General features: G+C 44.0%; 2 protein-coding genes across 3 annotated transcripts in view; both read right to left on the bottom strand.

The window, feature by feature from the left end:
• The window catches only part of ppp2r5cb (protein phosphatase 2, regulatory subunit B', gamma b), a 48,414-nt gene extending 37,640 nt beyond the window's left edge, over window positions 1-10,774 (bottom strand). Inside the window, exons 1-3 of one of the 2 annotated variants that reach the window (XM_083642578.1) lie at window positions 10,730-10,774; window positions 10,075-10,134; window positions 3,651-3,816 (exon numbers count right to left, since the gene is read on the bottom strand). In XM_083642578.1, coding sequence (XP_083498704.1) covers window positions 3,651-3,816; window positions 10,075-10,134; window positions 10,730-10,756 — 253 coding nt within the window. In that variant the 5' untranslated portion in view covers window positions 10,757-10,774. Of the gene's footprint in view, window positions 1-3,650; window positions 3,820-10,074; window positions 10,135-10,729 lie in introns of both variants that reach the window. The other variant, XM_083642577.1, reaches the window with a different exon arrangement.
• Window positions 10,775-12,434: 1,660 nt separating this feature from the next.
• On the bottom strand, window positions 12,435-20,528 carry hsp90aa1.2 (heat shock protein 90, alpha (cytosolic), class A member 1, tandem duplicate 2). The gene is made up of 11 exons (XM_083643511.1): window positions 20,403-20,528; window positions 18,597-18,749; window positions 17,969-18,335; window positions 17,420-17,553; window positions 16,442-16,774; window positions 16,156-16,321; window positions 15,749-15,939; window positions 14,677-14,824; window positions 13,729-13,997; window positions 13,257-13,590; window positions 12,435-12,996 (listed from the first exon to the last, which is right to left on the bottom strand). The coding sequence occupies exons 2-11, from the start codon at window positions 18,747-18,749 to the stop codon at window positions 12,887-12,889; spliced, it is 2,205 nt and encodes a 734-aa protein (XP_083499637.1). The 5' UTR covers window positions 20,403-20,528; the 3' UTR covers window positions 12,435-12,886.
• Window positions 20,529-20,596: the final 68 nt, after the last annotated feature.

Raw genomic sequence — 20,596 nt, 5'->3', positions numbered from 1 at the left:
GCTACATGCTGTGTATAAGGCTACATGCTGTGTGTAAGGCTACATGCTGTGTGTAAGGCTACATGCTGTGTGTAAGGCTACATGCTGTGTGTAAGGCTACATCTTCACTAGGCCGTTTTCTATTTACACTAATCCTTCTCTTTGTCCACACAGATCCCCTGAAAAGGGCTATAGCCTATAAATAACATAAGGCATAAATGTATATATTAAATAACATAAGGCATAAATGTATATTTTTTTAATTCAAAAGTAAAGTAGAGTAGTTATACCAAACATTATTGACTATAATAAATTAGACATGTGCATAGGGTGTGGGTCAACACCTATAAACACAATGAATTCCCTACAGCTTTTTAGGCCTATACATATTATCAGATTAAATAAAATAGAATAAACACTCTTTGAAAATGAACCAAAAAATAACCATATTTATTGCCGACTGGCGCATGCCATATAGATTGGCAGCGAAGATCCGCGTGTTTCAAACTCCCCTCTTGGATTCGCCGTGCAACGGTTTACTTTATGGTAAGTACAGTAGCCTATAGGTTATGATCACAGAGGCAGCCATGTGGTCTCAAACATCAAGTGATTGCTTTCATATAGGCTATACAGGTAACTAACACAATACGCTATATTTATACCTTTTTCTTCCATAAAAGCAAATATTATTCACATCAAGTGACGAGAGGCGCACTGTGCATTTGTAGCCAATCCACGCTTCATTCATCACGTATAGGCATCACAAAAGAATGTCGTAGGTGACATCACTGATGTCATCAGTGATGTCATAAATCATGGATGATGTCATCAGTGATGTCATAAGATGCAAAGTTGTGACATCATCGGTGATGTCATTCATCAGTGATGTCATAAGGGCACGTAAGCCTGCACAGCGGTCGAGCAGGGCGGGCGTGGGCATTGTGACATCATCAGTGATGTCATAAGAGCACTTGCCAACACTCCTTTCTGCAAAGTCAGGCTAGTGAGAATCATCTGCATCACGGCATTTGAACTGACATCTCCTTAACAGGATGGCTAGTTTGGCTACTGTATTTCTCTTAAACATAAAATAGACTAAATAAACCTGCCTTTTTATTTAGCAGCCACGCCATATTTATATGATTGCCAGCAGCCTATTTATAGCCTAATTCCTAATTGAAATGTTGAATCTCTGTCAGGGCCAGGAACAGCCCACATAATCCCCACAACAATATAGCCTATTTCAGAAAGAATATGAAAATATAGAGATAGCCTACAGGGGGGGGATTCCAAAGTTCTGCGTTTCCCCCCCGTCTACACTTCCACTCTAGCGCGGGTTTTGGTGACAAAGACGGGCCAGATAGCCGGAGACCAAAGTCTACATTTCATCAAACAGCTTGATGCTCAGAACAATAGAGGTAGTGTGGACAACAGGTGCAAACCAAGTGCCGAGCCATAAAAAAACGGGCTAATGTAGACATGGCCTAAATCCTACTGCATCTAGTGCTATGTTGGTGCTGGGCTGCATTATATAACTACATACTGTACATCTGCTGAGAGTGTCCCGTGAGAGAGAGAGAGAGAGAGAGAGAGAGGGAGAGAGAGAGAGTGTCCCGTGAGAGAGAGAGAGCGAGAGAGAGAGAGAGAGAGTGTCCCGTGAGAGAGAGAGAGAGGGAAGGGGGGGGGGGAAATAGTAGTATAGCTGCCAGACGCTGCTTATCTGGGCACCGGCGACATCCTGAAACGCAAGGACCACAGCATTAAAAGCCTTATCTCTGGATTAGGCCTAAATATAGACGCCTGGGTTAAATCCAGCACAAAGTCCATGCCATGTACGTCCCTCTGTCTGTTTGTTTCCATGTGTCAGCTCGCTGTTATCTCAGGGTGATGATGCAGCAGAGAGAGGATGGTCAGGAGCAGAGAGAGTGAGTGCATGACTGAGCGTGTGCTCGCACACACATGCAATGGTTGCATTTACTTATGTGTCAATTATAGGGATTTCCCTATACGCATTAAAACACTTAAAGGGATAGTTGGGATTATTTGACGCGGGGGTTGTATATGAGCTACTTATCGATAGTCAGTGTGTTACCTGCAGTGTAGAGCCCCGGTCAGTGCACCCGCACTGCTAACCCTAACCCTAACGTCGAGCTGAACCCAAAAATTACTTTTCTTTTCTTTTAGTTCAAATACCTGGGTATGCAGTGAGTGCACCTATTTAATAATGTATGCAAACAAAATCACAAAAGTCTAATTTCTTTCGTTTTTCACACTTTTTCACATCAAAAGTTCATTTTTCAAGATTTCATTGATAACAGTAATGTACAGTTTGCTGACGTCACCTAGTACTATCAAATTTCTACCCCATTTTTCAACCAATCATATCATGACATGCAGCTGTCAAATCAAATCTTCATTTCAGGATAATTTTCTCTTCCAAAAGAAAGAGAAAATGGTGCCTAGTGCCTGTCATCTGGCAGAATTCCTATCCCATAAACAAACTACTAACTTGGCCAATTGTTAGAAACATGAACAAAAAACAAAAACTATAATCTCTAAGAATGCAAAGAAATGTAACTGGCTCGTTAAAACGCGCATTCCAGGGATATCGTATTTACAGCAGCGATAATGGCACGCGCATCCGAGAGCTTGGTTGTCAGGGGTCGCACTTCGGAGATTCCAGGCCGACGTGCTGCACTCTCCGCTCGGCAACACGAAAGGCAGCTGGCTGCCTGTGGCTCGCTGAGCTCCACTCCTTCCGTCAAAGGGCTCTTCCCGAGGGGAGCGCCACAACACACTGAATCCCACTCGATTTGGAGGCGGAACACGCCAGGATTGGCCAAAGCCCAATCCAGTCTCCAGAATTGTCAAATAAAATCATCGACATGATACTATGACCCGCCTCTCAACCTGTCATCTTAGACAAACTATGTTTTCATAGCATGCGCGGCGGCATGCAGATGTGCTACGGTTGACAAGATATAGTGCTAAAGGAAAGGGCTGTTTGAAGGCAAGGTCACACGCTGAAAATGTTGTCAATATAGCGTCCACTTAAACGGATATTGATTTGTTTAGGTGGGCCTTCTTTTAACTGGCTCCTGTGCTGCAGCTGCTGCTTCTCCAAACTGGGAGCGTGCCAACGACCACAAGCTACTGTATGTAACACACTGTCTCTATCGAGAAGTACCTCATACAACCACACGTCAAATCATCCAAATTCCACTTTAAGCAGCCGATTTGTTTGATTTCTTTAAATATGGCTTCTGGATGAGTTATTCAGTCCTGCATACACAGTTACCTCTTATGACCGTGAAGCGCTAACAGCTTTGTTTTCCAAAGTTCTATATAAATAAAATAAAATATTATATTATCCAGGCTTGAAAAAGGTTTCAATGCATTATTTTGCATATGAAAAGGTTTTGTGGAACTTATATTATCTGCACTGCCTCATCCATGTGCAAAACCTGCCAATGTAGCAAGTTTACCACCAAAGCTGTACTAAAAGTCTTTCAATGCTCTGGGGGCATAACCCTTATCCAATTTCACAAACAGCCCCAAGTGTATAGCACAGCATACATGCTGCTGAGAGACCTCAGTTAGAGCGTTGGATGGATCATTAGGTGATTACCGGTAAGTGAAGTCAGGTTGTTGCACCTGAGCAGGTGAATTACCTTTGAAAGCCGGTAGCTTTTGCAGCTCCCTGTTGTTGCTCAAGCTGAAGCGAGACGAGCTCTGCCTCTTCTCCTTTTTGACAGGTGTCTGGGTACCTGGCTGCTTCCCCTTCAGCAGCTGAGTGGTAGGAGGAACGCTATTGCTGCTGGCTTTCCTGTTGGAGCCCTGCTGAGGAGAGAGAGTGAGCCAGCATTAGTAACAGTGACACAGACTAAAGAGGTCCAGACGGGTGCGCAAAGAGTGACTTAGGCTTGGCACTAGGGCTGTGAATCTTCACTGGCCTCACGATTCGATTACGATTCAGAGGGCTACGATTCCATCGATGCATCTCGATGCATCTTAAATCGATGCATCACTTTTTTCCGCAATACATGATTTATTTTTTCTCACTTTCTTTTTTCTCACTGTGTGGCTACTTTTAAAATAAAAGTGCATCTGGAATTGCATTGTATTATGATCCATAATTAAAATAAACAACTGCATGTACTTCCATTATATTTTATTTGATTATAAAATCTTTTATTTTTATTTTTTTAATAATCGATTTTTGACATTTGTGAATCGATGCAGAATCGTGCACGTCCGCATCGCGATGCATCTTATAATCGATTATTTTTGACACCCCTACATGGACGATGGCATCGACCATTGTCGATGGGCTGACCCCCATCGACCTCTGAGCCTTCTACATCGGATCATCGTGATTAATTATCTGTTCCAATTACAATTTTGCAGTTTGCAATAAAAAAAGGCCAAGTCCACTTACCGTGACGCGCGGGGGAAGCGCCGGTGCCATCAAACAAGCGTACCCAGTTCAGAGAAGCCTCCCCTCCTCCTCCTCCGCTCTACTGCTTCTCTGAACTGGGTGCGCTTGTTTAATGTCGCCCGCGCGTCCACCGGGCGTGACAAGTCGGTTATGCTGTTGTGAAAACTTTAAGACAAAGAAGAAACTTCACGTTCTTTCCCGTTTTCAACCCAAAGTGAGTACAAGTCTTCAACTGTGAATTTAACTCGCATGTTCGCAAAGTGAAAGTTGAAGTCACTCCATTACATACAGCTGCTGCTGTAGTTTCTCTCAAATCTCTCCTCAACTCTCTCTCTCTCATTAGGTTCAAAAGCCCACACGAATCTAACGTTATATACGCCAGAAATTCTGACAGTTTTCTGCCGGCTAGTGAAATTCATCAACACACACACGTTGTTGGTCAGGATCTGTAACGTTAACGTAATTTGTTTTGCGCAGTTGGTTCAATATTGCTGGTAGTGATACAGCCACTGCTTCAGTCGCCTGGCTCTAGTCCGTGCAGTAGTAAGTAGCCTGCCTGCCAGTCTCATGTAGTAGAGCTCAGCTGTCCTGTTGTTAATGTGAACGTGCATTTCAGCGGTGGAGCCAAACGGCATTACGACACAGCAGCGACTTCATAAATCATTAATTAACCCCCCCCCCCCCCCCCCCCCCCCCACGACATGGTGCCATCATCCATCACGATGTTAGAGTTTGAGCGACGAGCAGCAGTAGCTGTTGCTAGGCAACACTGGGTGCACTCATGAAAGGTCAGGGGTAACTAGGTCAAAGTTGAAATCATGTGAACTTTGAGTGCAGTGGCACGGTGGCAAATTCGAGCGCTGCACGACGCCAAGGGTAGCGCTGCTGCATATTATTTTGGGCAGCACCACTCTCTCCCGATAGGAAAACAATGGTACGTACCGTACAGCGGTACAGATCATGTGAGGTGGGGGGGGGGGCTTAAGACAAACAGTATGACTGCCATAAGATTGATGGGTAGGTGACAAGAAAAGTTGATTCTAGTCCCAAGGGCAATCCAAGGCACGACGATGCAGCTAAAGTCATAACTCCCATGGACTGACGGTAGAAAAAGACACAGCTTGGGGCTTTATTCAATACCCTTAAGATTGTCTGGAAGATCCCAGCAAAAGACCATCTATCAAGAGATTCATTCTCTTACTACCAAGGCATAGGACTTGGACAAACCTAGCTTCTCCCTGGATCCACTGATCCAAAAGCCCAGCGAGGTTGGACATTGTGTTGCTGTGGAATGTAGTGAATGTGGGACGTTTCTCACGGCTGGTCCCACACCTGACAGCACAGAGGCCTCACTTCACCACATGCAGCTGTGGAGCTGCGTCAGCCTGGCTCACAGGGGATTGATCAAATTCACTGAAAAACCCAGCTGAAGCTGGCTGCTGTCTGTCTGCAGCACTACGCTGTCTGTCTGCAGCACTACGTTGTCTGCACTATGCTGGTCTGTCTGCAGCACTACACTGTCTGTCTGCAGCACTACGTTGTCTGCAGCACTATGCTGTCTGCAGCACTATGCTGTCTGCAGCACTACACTGTCTGCAGCACTATAATGTCTGCAGCACTATGCTGTCTGCAGCACTACACTGTCTGCAGCACTATGCTGTCTGCAGCACTACACTGTCTGCAGCACTATGCTGTCTGCAGCACTATGCAGCACTACACTGCAGCACTACGCTGTCTGAAACACTACACTGTCTGCAGCACTATGCTGTCTGAAACACTACACTGTCTGCAGCACTATGCAGCACTACGCTGTCTGAAACACTACACTGTCTGCAGCACTATGCTGTCTGAAACACTACACTGTCTGCAGCACTATGCTGTCTGCAGCACTATGCTGTCTGAAACACTACACTGTCTGCAGCACTATGCTGTCTGAAACACTACACTGTCTGCAGCACTATGCAGCACTACGCTGTCTGAAACACTACACTGTCTGCAGCACTATGCTGTCTGAAACACTACACTGTCTGCAGCACTATGCTGTCTGCAGCACTATGCTGTCTGAAACACTACGCTGTCTGCAGCACTATGCTGTCTGCAGCACTATGCTGTCTGAAACACTACGCTGTCTGCAGCACTATGCTGTCTGCAGCACTATGCTGTCTGAAACACTACGCTGTCTGCAGCACTATGTTGTCTGAAACACTACGCTGTCTGCAGCACTATGCTGTCTGAAACACTACGCTGTCTGCAGCACTATGCTGTCTGAAACACTACGCTGTCTGCAGCACTACGCTGTCTGCAGCACTATGCTGTCTGCAGCACTATGCTGTCTGCAGCACTATGCTGTCTGAAACACTACGCTGTCTGTAGCACTATGCTGTCTGAAACACTACGCTGTCTGCGGCACTACGCTGTCTGCAGCACTATGCTGTCTGAAACACTATGCTGTCTGCAGCACTATGCTGTCTGAAACACTACACTGTCTGCAGCACTATGCTGTCTGAAACACTACGCTGTCTGAAACACTACGCTGTCTGAAACACTACGCTGTCTGAAACACTACGCTGTCTGCAGCACTATGCTGTCTGAAACACTACGCTGTCTGCAGCACTACACTGTCTGCAGCACTATGCTGTCTGCAGCACTATGCTGTCTGAAACACTACACTGTCTGCAGCACTATGCTGTCTGAAACACTACACTGTCTGCAGCACTATGCTGTCTGAAACACTACGCTGTCTGCAGCACTACACTGTCTGCAGAACTACAAGACAGCAGTTTAGAAGTGGGGAGACATTAGCAAGCTGTCGAGTAGTGTGGGAAATCAAGCCGAGCTGGCCCACGTTGTGGGCTAGATGACACATAATGCATGTGATGCAACATAAGGACTTATCTCCTGTCCTTGCCAGTGCATTAACCCAATATGGAGGAAACTCATCGCCCAACAGATTCTGTTTGCATGCTATGAATCTACACACAGGTTTGTCATGTCAGTAAGAGAACATGGCAAGCAGACGTACGTGGACTGTTGAGGCAGGACTTTCCAGTGACAAAAAGACTTGAACGTGCGTACAAATTGTTAGCGAGGAGAAACGCACCCAAAGGAGGACAAAGGAGCCAGGGCCCAGGACCTGTTGGAAAAGGCCATGGCATACACACAAATGCACAGTGGATGCAGTGACACTAACTGTCCTGAGGTGGCATGAACAGCGGCATCTGCCACCACAGGCAAGCCAGCTGCTATCAACTTATCCACAGACTGACACAGATATGGCATTATGTTAGGGCTGGGCGATATGACATCATGTCCGCGTCTTGCTTGTTCCCCAGACCCATCGTAAAATTTGTCTAAAATAGCCAACCCCCCCCGTGAGTGAACACGAACTAATAAGTTAAGTTATCCTTTATTTATCCCCTTGGGGAAATTCATCCTCTGCATTTGACCCATCCTCTAGGAACCTTCCTAGAACTAGGAGCAGTGGGCAGCCACTGTGCAGCCCCCGGGGACCAACTCCAGTTCTTTTGCCAGTACCTTTGGCCAGGTGCACTGACAGGAGTATTAACCCTAACATACATGTCTTTCTTTTGATGGTGGGAGGAAACCGGAGCACCCGGAGAAAACCCACACGGACACGGGGAGAACATGCAAACTCCACACAGAAAGGACCTGGGACGGACCGGGGTTCGAACCCGGGACCTTCTTGCTGTGAGGCAACAGTGTTAACCACTGAGCCACCGTGCCGTCCAAATAATGGGGGCACTACCCCCTCCACACACACACTGCATTTACGCTGAGTCCGACCCTACTCTGATTGGCTTAGCCTGATATTTCACCCTAACCTTAACCAATGATCACTCTTCATGCCTAAACCTAATCGATCATCACTCCCCATGCCTAAACCTAATCAATGGTCACTCCCCATGCCTTCCCAAATGTGTGTGTGTGTGTGGGGGGGGGGGGGGCACGTGACTCAACATGACATAGCATTTTTATTTATGGGGACAGCACAGTTGATGAACGCATCGCATTGGGTAAAGCATTAACAGAATTAATTGACATGAGTAAGATTAAGTCGGTTAGAGGTTCTAAATGTCGGTTTCAATATATTCTTGGTTTATTACCCAGCAATATATTCTCTGTACCATTTTACTGCAAACCGACTTAAAAGCTAGATATGTCTGTTGTTGTCTCTCATTCCTGAGTCGGACATCTAAAAGCTGATAGTCCTGGTAGCCAGAATAATGTGTGAAGGAGGGGCTTAGAGAATGAAGGAGGTGCTTAGAGAAGGTAATACAGCAACAGCTTGCTGCCCAGCAATTTCAATTTGACACAAGGTTGGCGCATTAGCAGATCTGCTGCATGGCTGCTGAGTGCCGGCACACAACAGAGAGCAGATCATCAAGGATTACTACCGAGTGAGAGGAGGGTCAGCCGGGGGCAGAGACCACAGCCTGAAGAAACCCAGTACAGGGGGGTTAACAGGTGACGAGTCGACCAAACCGCTAAGCTCTGCACAACTGATTGAATGTGGTACTGATACAAGAACGAAACCAGGACAATCCAATAAAACAAGATTAATCAAATACACGCTTATCTACATCTTATCTAAATAGGTTTCAACCCAGTACACAGGCTGTATTATTTAAACCTTTCAATTTACAAACTTGATCAGTTGCCAAACTCACTGGATAGGCCTACGTGTCTATAGATTGGCATCAATTTGACTCCAATAATAATAATAATAGCAGCCTAAAGATTTAGATCTGGTTGGTACAGTATTCTGAAGCAACCTGGCAAAATAAATACTGATTTCGCGCCTTCCAATTAGAACCCGTCCGATATATCAGTCGACCGATATTAGCCTATCACCAATATGTCGGTATCGGCCGATATTTTATTGTATTGTTTAAAGTTATAGACAGCATGTTGTGTATTTTGATCCTTTTTCTTAACTCAAGTTAAATATATTTGTTCTATTTGTGTTTTGTATTTCTAGTTCATTACTACATTTCCATTGAAGTTTACTGTTTCAATGCACTAATTTGTTTTTTTTATGCAGGGGTAAAACCCTTGAGAGCACGCTCTCATTTTCAAGGGATCCCTGTTACTTACAATAAAAACATTTACAGAGGTTGCAGAATTACAGACGGATATAAACAAACAATCAAAACAAAAAGATAAAAGTACATCAAATAAAACAAGAGCAGTATCAGTATCAGTATCAGCCCCATTCCAATACCAGTTTTATGAAGCTCACACACATGATTTTCTGAGGGATTGAATTCTGTTGTCATTTCTGATGTCCACATTTTGTGATGTTCAACTACCTACTGTGTGTATGACTATTCCTGTCAGATACATTCAACTAGCAACCACTGATCCTCTTAGCCAGTACGGTTTCTCTTTGTTTGGCATATATCTTCATGATTTTTGAGAATTTACTCCTTGCCACACACTGCATCAGTGAGCAATGACTATTTCCCCAGTTTTCAACTCTGTTTTGTCTCATGTTGCGCTCAAACATAACACAAAAGCACAACACCACACTAGAGAGACTAATAATAAAAACACATTCCATTTTTAAAATACCTAGTGACCATTTAAAAGTGTCATTTGAACTTGTGTCAAGCAAAGTGCTTGTGATTCAAGCCCACCTCATGCTCTGAATTCTCTTGTCCTCCACTCTTGCCCACTTTTCCAGACTTGGGGGACTCCTGAAAAGCAGTTAAAATGTTTCAGTGAACGTACCATTAGCGGGTAATAGGCTGGAAAATAATGCTAAGCGGTGTCACTTTATGCTGCCATGGCAGCCATGCACAGATCCTAGCCAAACACAGCAACCCTGACCACACACTCACATTGAATACATTGGCAAATCTGCTTCTAGCTACGTTAGCTACTTCAAAGCTAAGCTAGTCACACAAACCATATTTTCCACTTTTATATTAAAAAGAATTGTAGCAAATGCCTACATTTGCACAAAGACACATACATCCTCTGAGAAAACATCTGTAACTTTAGAGAACCATTTACTTGCGGGATAACGGTAGCGTTAAATTAGGCAGCGTTAAATTAGGCAGCCCAAACGTAGCAAATGCTAACTCGTTAGCAGACTAACGTTAGCCGCTAGCTAGCTGGTGGTGATTGCTAGTTGGCTTGTCGCTTCGCTCTCTAGATGGGACACTATTCTATAACTTGCACTGATAAATGTTTTGTACTAAAGGCCTCCCTTTATCCAAAAAAATATATTCAAATGCATCTGGGTGAACTTTATTCACCATAGTCCTAACCTGCCCCCCTAAAACTCACCTTTTCCTTCTTCATTTTATTCGGCATTGCACAAACGTAGCCGCCCTTGCTCCCCTTTGGATACTCCACAACCAAATCCTGGTGTGGACGACTGTTCTTCGGGGAGGGGAGGGCACCACACTGTGGCGGGCAGCCTGTGCTCTGATGCGATAGGCTGCTGTCAGGTCAGGTGACTCTCGGCGTCTCGTTTTTGACAGACAGCGCCGTGGAAGAGAGTGGGAGCTCTCTGCCGGCGAGACAAATTACCGCCCCGGCTGACAGATCAAATACTGTTCAATCAGGGCCTGTCCCGAGGCCCTAACCGTCTATGACGAATCAGCGTGACGTCATTTGCCACCCAGAAATACGGAACCTCGCGGCAGTTAATAGTATGAGTTGTGTACGGTGGCAACACACGTTAATATATCTCAAAAACTATACATCACCATCGCTTATATGTTGACACTCTGAGTGAGAGCAGAAGTAGCTCAAGAGTTTGATGTATAATGCATGTCGTGTTAAAGTTGTGTGAACTGTCGCAGTTTTTAAAATGTAAACAGACGACTAGAGCAGACACTCACGCGCGCCTCGCGCCACTTGGGCTCCATAGTCCATTGCCATTGCCACCCAGTGACGCGGTTTGTTTACCAAAATGCTGCTCGGCTGATCCCTTGTATGGTCTGTCCTGTTCAGCAGGTATGAAACTGAGGTGGACTGCCTTTTTCCAGACATCCCATATTAATGTCTGTTCCATTCAATAACTAGCGTCACCAGCAGTTAAAACCATAACGACCACTGGTTTACCCCGTATTCCACTTATTAGGCTACTTTTTGGCAGACGCCACCTGGTGTTAAAACCTTCCAATTGAAGCAAGTTTTATTGGAGAATAAATCTCACATATCCCAACGATCAGGTTTATATGTATATCATGATGGTTTCCAATTAATAAAACCTTGGGGCCCTGCAAATTGTTCCTGTAAATGTAGCAAAGATGTAATATTTCATCCTCAGACTGAAATGAAAAATGCTGAAAAGCCACTGTGGAAGCTTCTATTATAAGAAAAGAAAACACTACAATACTGAAGACAAATAGGTGTCACAAGGACATGTCAACTACCAGTGTTGGGCAAGTTACTTTCAAAATGTAATATACTACATAATACTGGTTACTTTCATTTGCAAGTAATGTTACTTTACAATATTACTGTCTGTGTAGAGTATACTTGGAGTCGTTACTTATTTCACTACTTTCACCAAAATAACAGCAGTAACAGAATGACATCGCCACCCTGGAACCATCCCAAAAAATAATTTAAACCGTCTTGAAGTCAGTGTAAACCGTCCAAAATTCTAAATGTTATCCTTTTCCTTTGTTGTTGTTTATTGTCATCTATAGTGGTTATTTGCATAAAAACACACATTTGTATTAGGAAATGATTGTATCTTTATTTAAAGATGTGCTTGGATAATCCAAAAAATTAACTCAATTCGTAACTTGCGTTACTTGACAAAGTAACTGGTATATAATTACCGAAATCCTATTAGTAATACGTTTTTGCTGTTACTGCTAAAAGTAATATATTACATGTAATGTTACTTTTGTAATGCGAATACCCCCAACACTGACTACTAGTCAAGTCCTTAGGCTTAGCCAGACTAGAAGCCAAAGTTGATGCCAATATATACTTAATCGGTGAGAGGCACCGCATTATTATGACTATTAAACCAAGTTGGAAGACGCACATTTTCTTAATCACTTCAGAGAAATCAGAGCAAGGGTGAACAAAACGTGACTCGTTAACATCGTCAACTTTATTTCTGGGTCCAACCGTTTCAAATAACAGTATCAATAATCTTTTTAGAAGATATTTACAGTAAAAGTCAGAACAAACAAGAATGCCGGAACGTCAATAAATATAAAACATGTATTGATACAACTCAAGATACAAAAAGTAATGACTTTAACACAAAAAAAAGGAATGAATCTGAATTGCATAATGGTCGATGCAAGGGGGCGTTCAGTGAGATGGGGCACAAAGGGGTTGGAGTGGGAAGGTCACTCCAGGCTCATTAACAACATCAAACTCTTGTCATTATATAACACTACTGCCAAACTAGCAGGCAGATGAAACCCAATCAGTTTAGTGGCTAAACTGATCGACGACGTGGACTCAACTTTAGTCCACCTCCTCCATCCTGGTCGTGTCGTCGTCCCCTTCCAGAGGGGGCATGTCCTCGGTGGGGGCTGACGTGGGCTCTTCTGACGGCAGGTCATCCTCGTCGATACCTGTGGGGAAGGACCAGGGAAGTGGGTTATGAGTCACTGAAGCTGCATAATGGTTATTTTATCGGTTGATGACTAAGCGTATGTTATGCAGTGAAAATACGGTATCTATCGATGACTCACCAGAAACATACTGTAAGATGGCTCAACTTATACCTAGAGCGATATTCTTGTTTGCTTAAAACACACAGCGTATGCAAGGACAGATCAAATGTAATATCAAAGATTTAAGCTATATAACGACTTAACGTGCAGGTACTCACCCAGTCCCAGCTTGATCATCCTGTAGATGCGGTTGGAGTGGGTCTGGGGGTCGTCCAAGGTGAATCCCGAGGAGAGCAGGGCGGTCTCGAACAGAAGGATGACCAGATCCTTCACGGACTTGTCGTTCTTGTCCGCCTCGGCCTTCTGCCTCAAGGTCTCTACAATGGGGTGGTCGGGGTTGATCTCCAGGTGCTTCTTGGCGGCCATGTAGCCCATGGTGGAGTTGTCCCTCAGGGCCTGGGCCTTCATGATCCTCTCCATGTTGGCCGTCCAGCCGTAGGTGCTGGTGACAATACAGCAAGGGGAAGAGACCAGGCGGTTGGAGACTGTGACCTGTGGAGGGACAGGAGAGTTCATGCCATTTTCCAACATAATACTGGGATATCAGTGCATCGTAAAACAATATCAAATTGAGTTGTTTTAAACAGGACGTCAACACATGCTGTGTGAATTATCGGTCAATCTCCTCACCTTCTCCACCTTCTTCTCCAGGATATCCTTCATGATCTTGCACAGGTTCTCAAACTGAGTTTTGGTTTCCTCCGCCCTCTTCTTCTCCTCCTCGTCCTCGGGCAGCTCCAGGCCCTCCTTGGTCACCGACACCAGGTTCTTTCCCTCAAACTCTTTCAGCTGCTGCACACAGTACTCATCAATGGGCTCAATCATGTAGATGACCTCTAGGCCCGCTTTGCGAAGGCGCTCCACAAAGGCGGAGTTAGCGACCTGGTCTTTGGTCTCACCTGAAATAAAGTCGTGGTAATGTTGTCAAAGAAGGTATATCCTGCTACTTGATATAACAAAATATGAAATAGTGACCGTATACAGTAGAATATTCGCACACACTAACATTGTGTGCGACCCCACCCATCCCTCTCATGGACTTTTCTGCCTGCTTGCGTCGGGGAGAAGATATCGGAGCCTCCGGGCCCGCACCACCAGACTGGCTAACAGCTTTGTCCACCAGGCTGTCAGGCTGTTAAACTCTCTCCCCTCTCTTCCCTCTGCCCCTAGTCTGGACTTGAACCCATATCTACACTCAGCACCAGTCACTTTATGCATAATTACTATGTCGCTTTGTTCATTTTATTGCACTTTTCTGCCATCACTATTTGCACTATCTGACTTTTATTACAGTGATTACAGTGACCTTATTTATGACCCCTACGGTAGTATTTTATTGTATGTTTTTTTATGTATTTTATCTTCGTATTTTATGTCATGTGTTGTCTCCTATCTGTATATTGAGTGCACCGTGGATCGTGAGATACGGAATTTCGATGCTCTGTATGTCTTGTACATATGGTAGTGATTGACAATAAAATTGACTTTGACTTTGATATAAATTCAGTTAATTGTACATCTTATCATTTGCATTTACAGTGGACAGACTTGAGGTGAGTGAAAGAGCATCATCCTCACCAGTGATGTAATAGATGTGTTTCTGGGAGTCCTTCATGCGTGTGACATAGTCCTTGAGGAAGACCATCTCCTCTCCAGAGGCTGAGGTGTAGTAGCGCAGCAGCTCAGACAGCCTCTTCCTGTTCGCGGAGTCTTCATGGATGCCCAGCTAAAACATGAAAAATGAAATATTGTATCATTCCTGTAAAGGCTGTTTTGGGAGTCCTCGTGGATTCCGAGCTGGAAAAAAAACGTGGACAGACGATGTTTAATTAATGACTCGTTCAAAGTGCCGGTAACGTGCGGTGGGGAACGAGGCGGTTCTCTAGTAGGCTAGAAATTCAGTTGGCATTTTAATCACAATGAGGTCGTTATCTCTAAATTGGATTTATTCAATAGGCCTTCCCCAGCAGAGGCTCATGTTGCAGTATTGTTCAAATAACATAATGTGCTGAACTCTGCTACCCGGACAGCCTCCGTTCAGACAAAACAGAGATGGCAGTAAGGAGCTCTGAATGAAGCCGAAAGCAGCTTATCATAGGGGCAATATGGCGAGAGGATCAGACAGGTGGCTGCTGCATGAAAGGTTAGAGGGGGAAAGCAGTAGCTCAAATTCAGAAGGTTCTAAGACAAATAGGCGGTTTGTACTTTGACGGTTTTTCAATTTAGTGGCTCAAATGAGCATCTTTCAAATAAATGTGTAATCCCTACCACACTATGGAACAGATCACATTCAGTTATGTTTTTAGTTTTCTGATTTTCAGACAAATTAGAGTATGGTGTTATTTCATCACCAGGAAGTCAGATGACCGCTCTGAAGAAGGCTGTAGTTACAGCCGAAACCGTCAGCAGGTAAAATAACACCATACTCTTCATTTGCCTGAAAATAAGAAAACTAAAAACATAATTTAATAAAAAGAAGACAAAATTAACCTAATTAATTTAGATCACATTCAGCTTGTGAAATCATGACAAATGACATAGTGTCAGACGCATGGCACAATGCAGTCACTGCATACAACACACAAGGTGGCTGCCATGACTGATGATGGACAGCTTGCAGCAGGCACAGTTGCAAGTTGCAGCGACTGACCTTGATGTTCTTGGAGAACTGCTCATAGTACTTCTTGTAGTTGTCCTTGTCCTCGGCCAGCTCGGTGAAAAGCTCCAGGCACTTCTTGACCAGGTTCTTGCGGATGACCTTCAGGATCTTGCTCTGCTGCAGCGTCTCCCTGGAGATGTTCAGGGGCAGATCCTCAGAGTCCACCACGCCCTTGACGAAGTCTGACGAGGAGGGATAGAGACAGATTGGTCGGCCACGCTAAAATGGTATTATTACATTATTTTCCCAAAATATAACGACAGGTTGTGATGTATTGAAATAGGTGCTTCTTGTGGAAATTACAGCGACGCAAAGAGTTAAACCACGCCTTTCTGTCTCCGTACTCGGGAGTCAAGATCGCGTCTTTGTTCGGCCATTCCAGCTGTGTTGAGACTCACTGAGGTACTCGGGGATGAGTTCATCACAGCTGTCCATGATGAAGACCCTGCGCACGTATAGCTTGATATTGTTCTTCTTCTTCTTGTTCTCGAAGAGGTCGAAAGGAGCGCGACGAGGCACGAACAGCAGGGCTCGGAACTCCAACTGGCCCTCCACCGAGAAGTGCTGTGGGAAGACGGGTTGATCAGACCATTTTTTCCTAATTAGTTGTTCGGTTCATTTTGCGTCAAACATCAATAACGTGGCCTAGACGCCGCTGGCTGATCCACGAGTGCACTCCCTCACCTTGACGGCCAGGTGGTCCTCCCAGTCGTTGGTGAGACTCTTGTAGAACTCTCCGTACTCCTCGTTGGTGATGTCGTCGGGGTTACGCGTCCACAGGGGCTTGATCTTGTTCAGCTCTTCCTGGTCAATATACTTCTCCTTGATCTTCTTCTTCTTCTTCTTGTCCGCAGACTTGTCGTGGTCGTGCTCGTCGTCGGAGCCCACGTCCTCGATCTCGGGCTTGTCCTCGTCCTTCTCCTCATCTTCCTCTCCCTTCTCTTTCTCCTTCTCCTTCTCCTTCTCCTCTTCCTCAGCCTCGTCGTCGCTCACCTCCTTGTCACGCTCTTTCTCTAGCTGAATAGAGAGAAGTCATTAGTCAATGGTCATTTCACTGACTACGTTTTTATTATATGGCCTGGAGCTTCATACGTTTAAAAATTAAATATTAGCCCAGTATAGCTGATGTTTTTTTTGTATTTCAGGTGAGTAGCCACACAGTTATACAGTATGATGCACAGAGATTTTTAGCTGTACACAGTCTGCCATCACCCACCAAGTTCACGTTCTATAGTGTTGTGGAAGAGAGACCTTTCCAAAGGGAAAGTAGGCCGTGATAATGCAAATGCTATTTGTGCACCATATTTTGTAGAAAAATTATACAATGATGTAAATATGCATGTAAAAATCAGCATATAAGATGCAAATACGGATTTAAATGGAAAAATGTCAAGTTCTATAATAAAATAAGTAAAACGACAAATGGATTACAGCTGTGACTTGTGAGAATTTTTTAAAATAAACAGAAATAATTATTTAATTAGAGCAAATCGATATCCATCATCTGATACATTTCCCCACATCATTATAAATGTATATATTTGAATGTTTAATACTCAATTATCCTATTGGAGGTGTTGCCACACAATGGATGCCATGCCTGAAGGTTCAAAAGTTCTAAGTGAATGGTATTCTACTAAGCCAATAGGATTGAGTGCTTACAAAGAGTGTGATGGGGTAGCCAATGAACTGTGAGTGCTTCTTCACAATCTCTTTGATCCTTTTCTCCTCAATGTATTCTGTCTGGTCATCTTTGAGGTGCAGGATCACCTTGGTGCCCCGACCAATGGGCTCAGCTATGAGAGGGAGGAAAGTAAGCATGGATTAGTGTATATCAAGAGGATCATGGTAACACCTGGAATAATATTTCCTTGTAAACAAAACTACATTAGCTATACCTATTCCTAGTGTTGAAAGTATATCAAATCAAAGTCCACCTTTTCACAAAACTGCATGCAACATTTGACTCCCACTGCTACCCCAGCTGTGATCACCCACATCACTGTTTGGATTGTACTGATGTAATTTACACTTGCATCGTAATTGTATTACCTTTCACTCTTTTTTCTTGTTTTGTTTTAAGATATTTATTTTTCACCTTTTGTAAAGTGTCTGAGCATCATGTAAAGTGCTTTATAAATAAAGTGTATTGTTGTTATTATAACTAGGATTATTATGAACCGACACCAATTTGGCCTTTGCGTCACTTACAATTGTCCACTTTAACAGTGAAAGAGCCTCCGGCAGAGGACGCCCAGATGTACTGCTCGTCGTCGTTGTGCTTGGTGATGACTGTGACTCTCTCCGCCACCAGGAATGCCGAGTAGAAACCCACACCAAACTGACCGATCATGGAGATGTCAGCTCCGGCCTGCAGGGCCTCCATGAAAGCCTTGGTGCCGGACTTGGCGATGGTTCCCAGGTTGTTGATCAGGTCAGCCTTGGTCATGCCGATACCCGTGTCAGTCAGGGTCACGGTGCGTTCCTCTTTGTTGGGAGTGATTTCAATCTTGAGGTCCTTGCCAGAGTCCAGCTTGCTGGGTTCAGTGAGACTCTCATAGCGGATTTTGTCCAGGGCCTAAAGAATTAAACGTTGATAAGAGGTTTGCTGCCGGAACTGTTAAACCTCAGGATTTTTGGGATTATACAGTCATTAACAATAGCTTTCCTCATTTTCAGTGCAGTATAGCGATTATAGCTGTCGCATATGATAAAAAAATTAATAATAAGTGTAGTGTAGAGACAATATTAACATCATTCCATTGGACAATTCACTGAAAACAGCAACATATCAGAGTGAGCACACAGGCTTAATAGGCAAATACCATGATCAACTTACATCTGAGGAGTTGGAGATGAGCTCCCTGAGGAAGATCTCTTTGTTTGAGTAGAAGGTGTTGATGATCAGAGACATCAGCTGAGCAATCTCAGCCTGAAAGGCAAAGGTCTCCACTTCCTCCTCCATGGGCTCATGGTCATGTGCCTCAGGCATCTGAGCAGAGGTGATGAGTAGAGGAGGTGAATGCACATTTCTCCTAAGTCATTTGCATTATACCAAATGACATATATTGTCATGTAATACACTGTTTGGGTTATGCTGAGGCTGAGGGCATACAGTATAGATTGAATATTATCCGCCTAAAGCGCAATGCACACAGGCCATCACATTTGATTTGACTAAGATGAAACCATGCGCTGCAGCATCAGAAGCAGTAACGTCACACCTCTTTCTAACAACAGCCCCTTGCGTCCAATGGTCTACAGCTCAATTCCAACATGAGTCACTGAATATGATGAAACTGGCACAGCCACTCTTACCTTACGTAATGCGATTTTACCAAAATTACCACGAAACCTTGACAACGGTCATATTGCATAATGCATATATAGCCTGCTCTCATATTGCACCAAATTTGATGGTAGTGAAGAAATTCTGAAAGCCAACTGAAATCCATTCATTTAATTGATGGCAATGAGGTGTGCATCAGCAATGATGCAGGTAAATATGCACAACCATATGGACGCATTTCACAGCAACCGTTTTGAGGTGGTAAAAGCCGGTAGTAAAGCAGGTGTAACCAATAACATGAATTATGGTTCCGTTACATTTAGGTGTCACAGTGCCAGGGTCCTCGTTAATGTTATTGGTTATGCCTGCTTTAAACGTTGCTGTGAAAAGAGCCTATATGGCTTATAAAGGCAGGTGGTGTAAAAGACTGTCCAGTTCTGATGTGATTCAATTCTATAATCCATCCTTGGCAAATAAGATTAAAATCAACTCCTTCTGCCCGGGACACAAATGACATAATATTGATATTAGTAGTATTTGTGGAGAATTGCAATACCCTAACCTGATAGTACTTGAAAAAGCCTTGACTGGTTAATAACTGCTCATGATGAGAGGAGCCCATGGCACTAAAGTGCATCTCAGCAGCACCAAAAACACGCCACCTGCCGGCTCCCCTGGAAAATGCATGATTCTAGAAGCTACCAGGACACTCCTGCAGTTTCTATACATTGGCTATGGTTAGGAATCGAAATAGTCTCCACTATAGCGTTTTAACAATACAAGAACGGTCACTCGTTCTTGATTGAGCCATTCAAGTCTTGCATCATATATTTTGAAGAATAAAACTGACTTTTAGGTTGTGCGCTCTCTGGCCTATAATAATCCTGGTTGACATAAGTGTCTGGATGCACCATCATCACCATGTGCGGTGTGGTGTGCCTGGTTGTCTTCCAGTGTGGGTAGAAGCAGAGCTGATCTGTGAGCTGTCAATTCATTCAGCATGATAATCTTGGTCAAAGTTTTATGACGAGGAAAATCAACATGTGGATCATGTCATGGTCTTTCAATAAAGTTAGACACATCGTTAGTTAGACATACAATAGCTAACTTATATTAACGTTATCCTAAATGACACCATCATTGATGGACGCTGGGATTTCTATGGAAATGTTAGAACATGTCAACTTCCAATGAAAACGGCTAATCATAAGTTAATGATAGCGTTAATGCCAGTTAGCCCCATTAGCGTTAGAAATGTGAGTGATAAAATGTAGCATCAAAGGCAGTAACGTGAATTGTCATTTTCATTTCAATCGTGCTGAAACCCTGTAGAAAAATATTGTTCAGTCGGTTTACCTTGTTCCTCAACGTAGCGAAAATTCCACTTGGGAATTTGTTTGTTTCGTCTGGCGTTAACAGACCAGGCAGCAGGCAGGATGACTTGGAGAAGCTGAGCGGATTTTATATTCCTTCAGAGTGTTCGAGAAACCCTGAGCTTCCAGAACCATCTGGAATCTTCCTAGCGAAAGCTGGAGGCCACTGACACGCTC

Source organism: Poromitra crassiceps, assembly GCF_964638095.1.
Source record: "Poromitra crassiceps genome assembly, chromosome: 9".
In the NCBI taxonomy this organism is placed as follows: domain Eukaryota; kingdom Metazoa; phylum Chordata; class Actinopteri; order Beryciformes; family Melamphaidae; genus Poromitra; species Poromitra crassiceps.
Note: the sequence above shows the minus strand (reverse complement) of the source record. Positions and strands in the feature narration are given on the sequence as shown.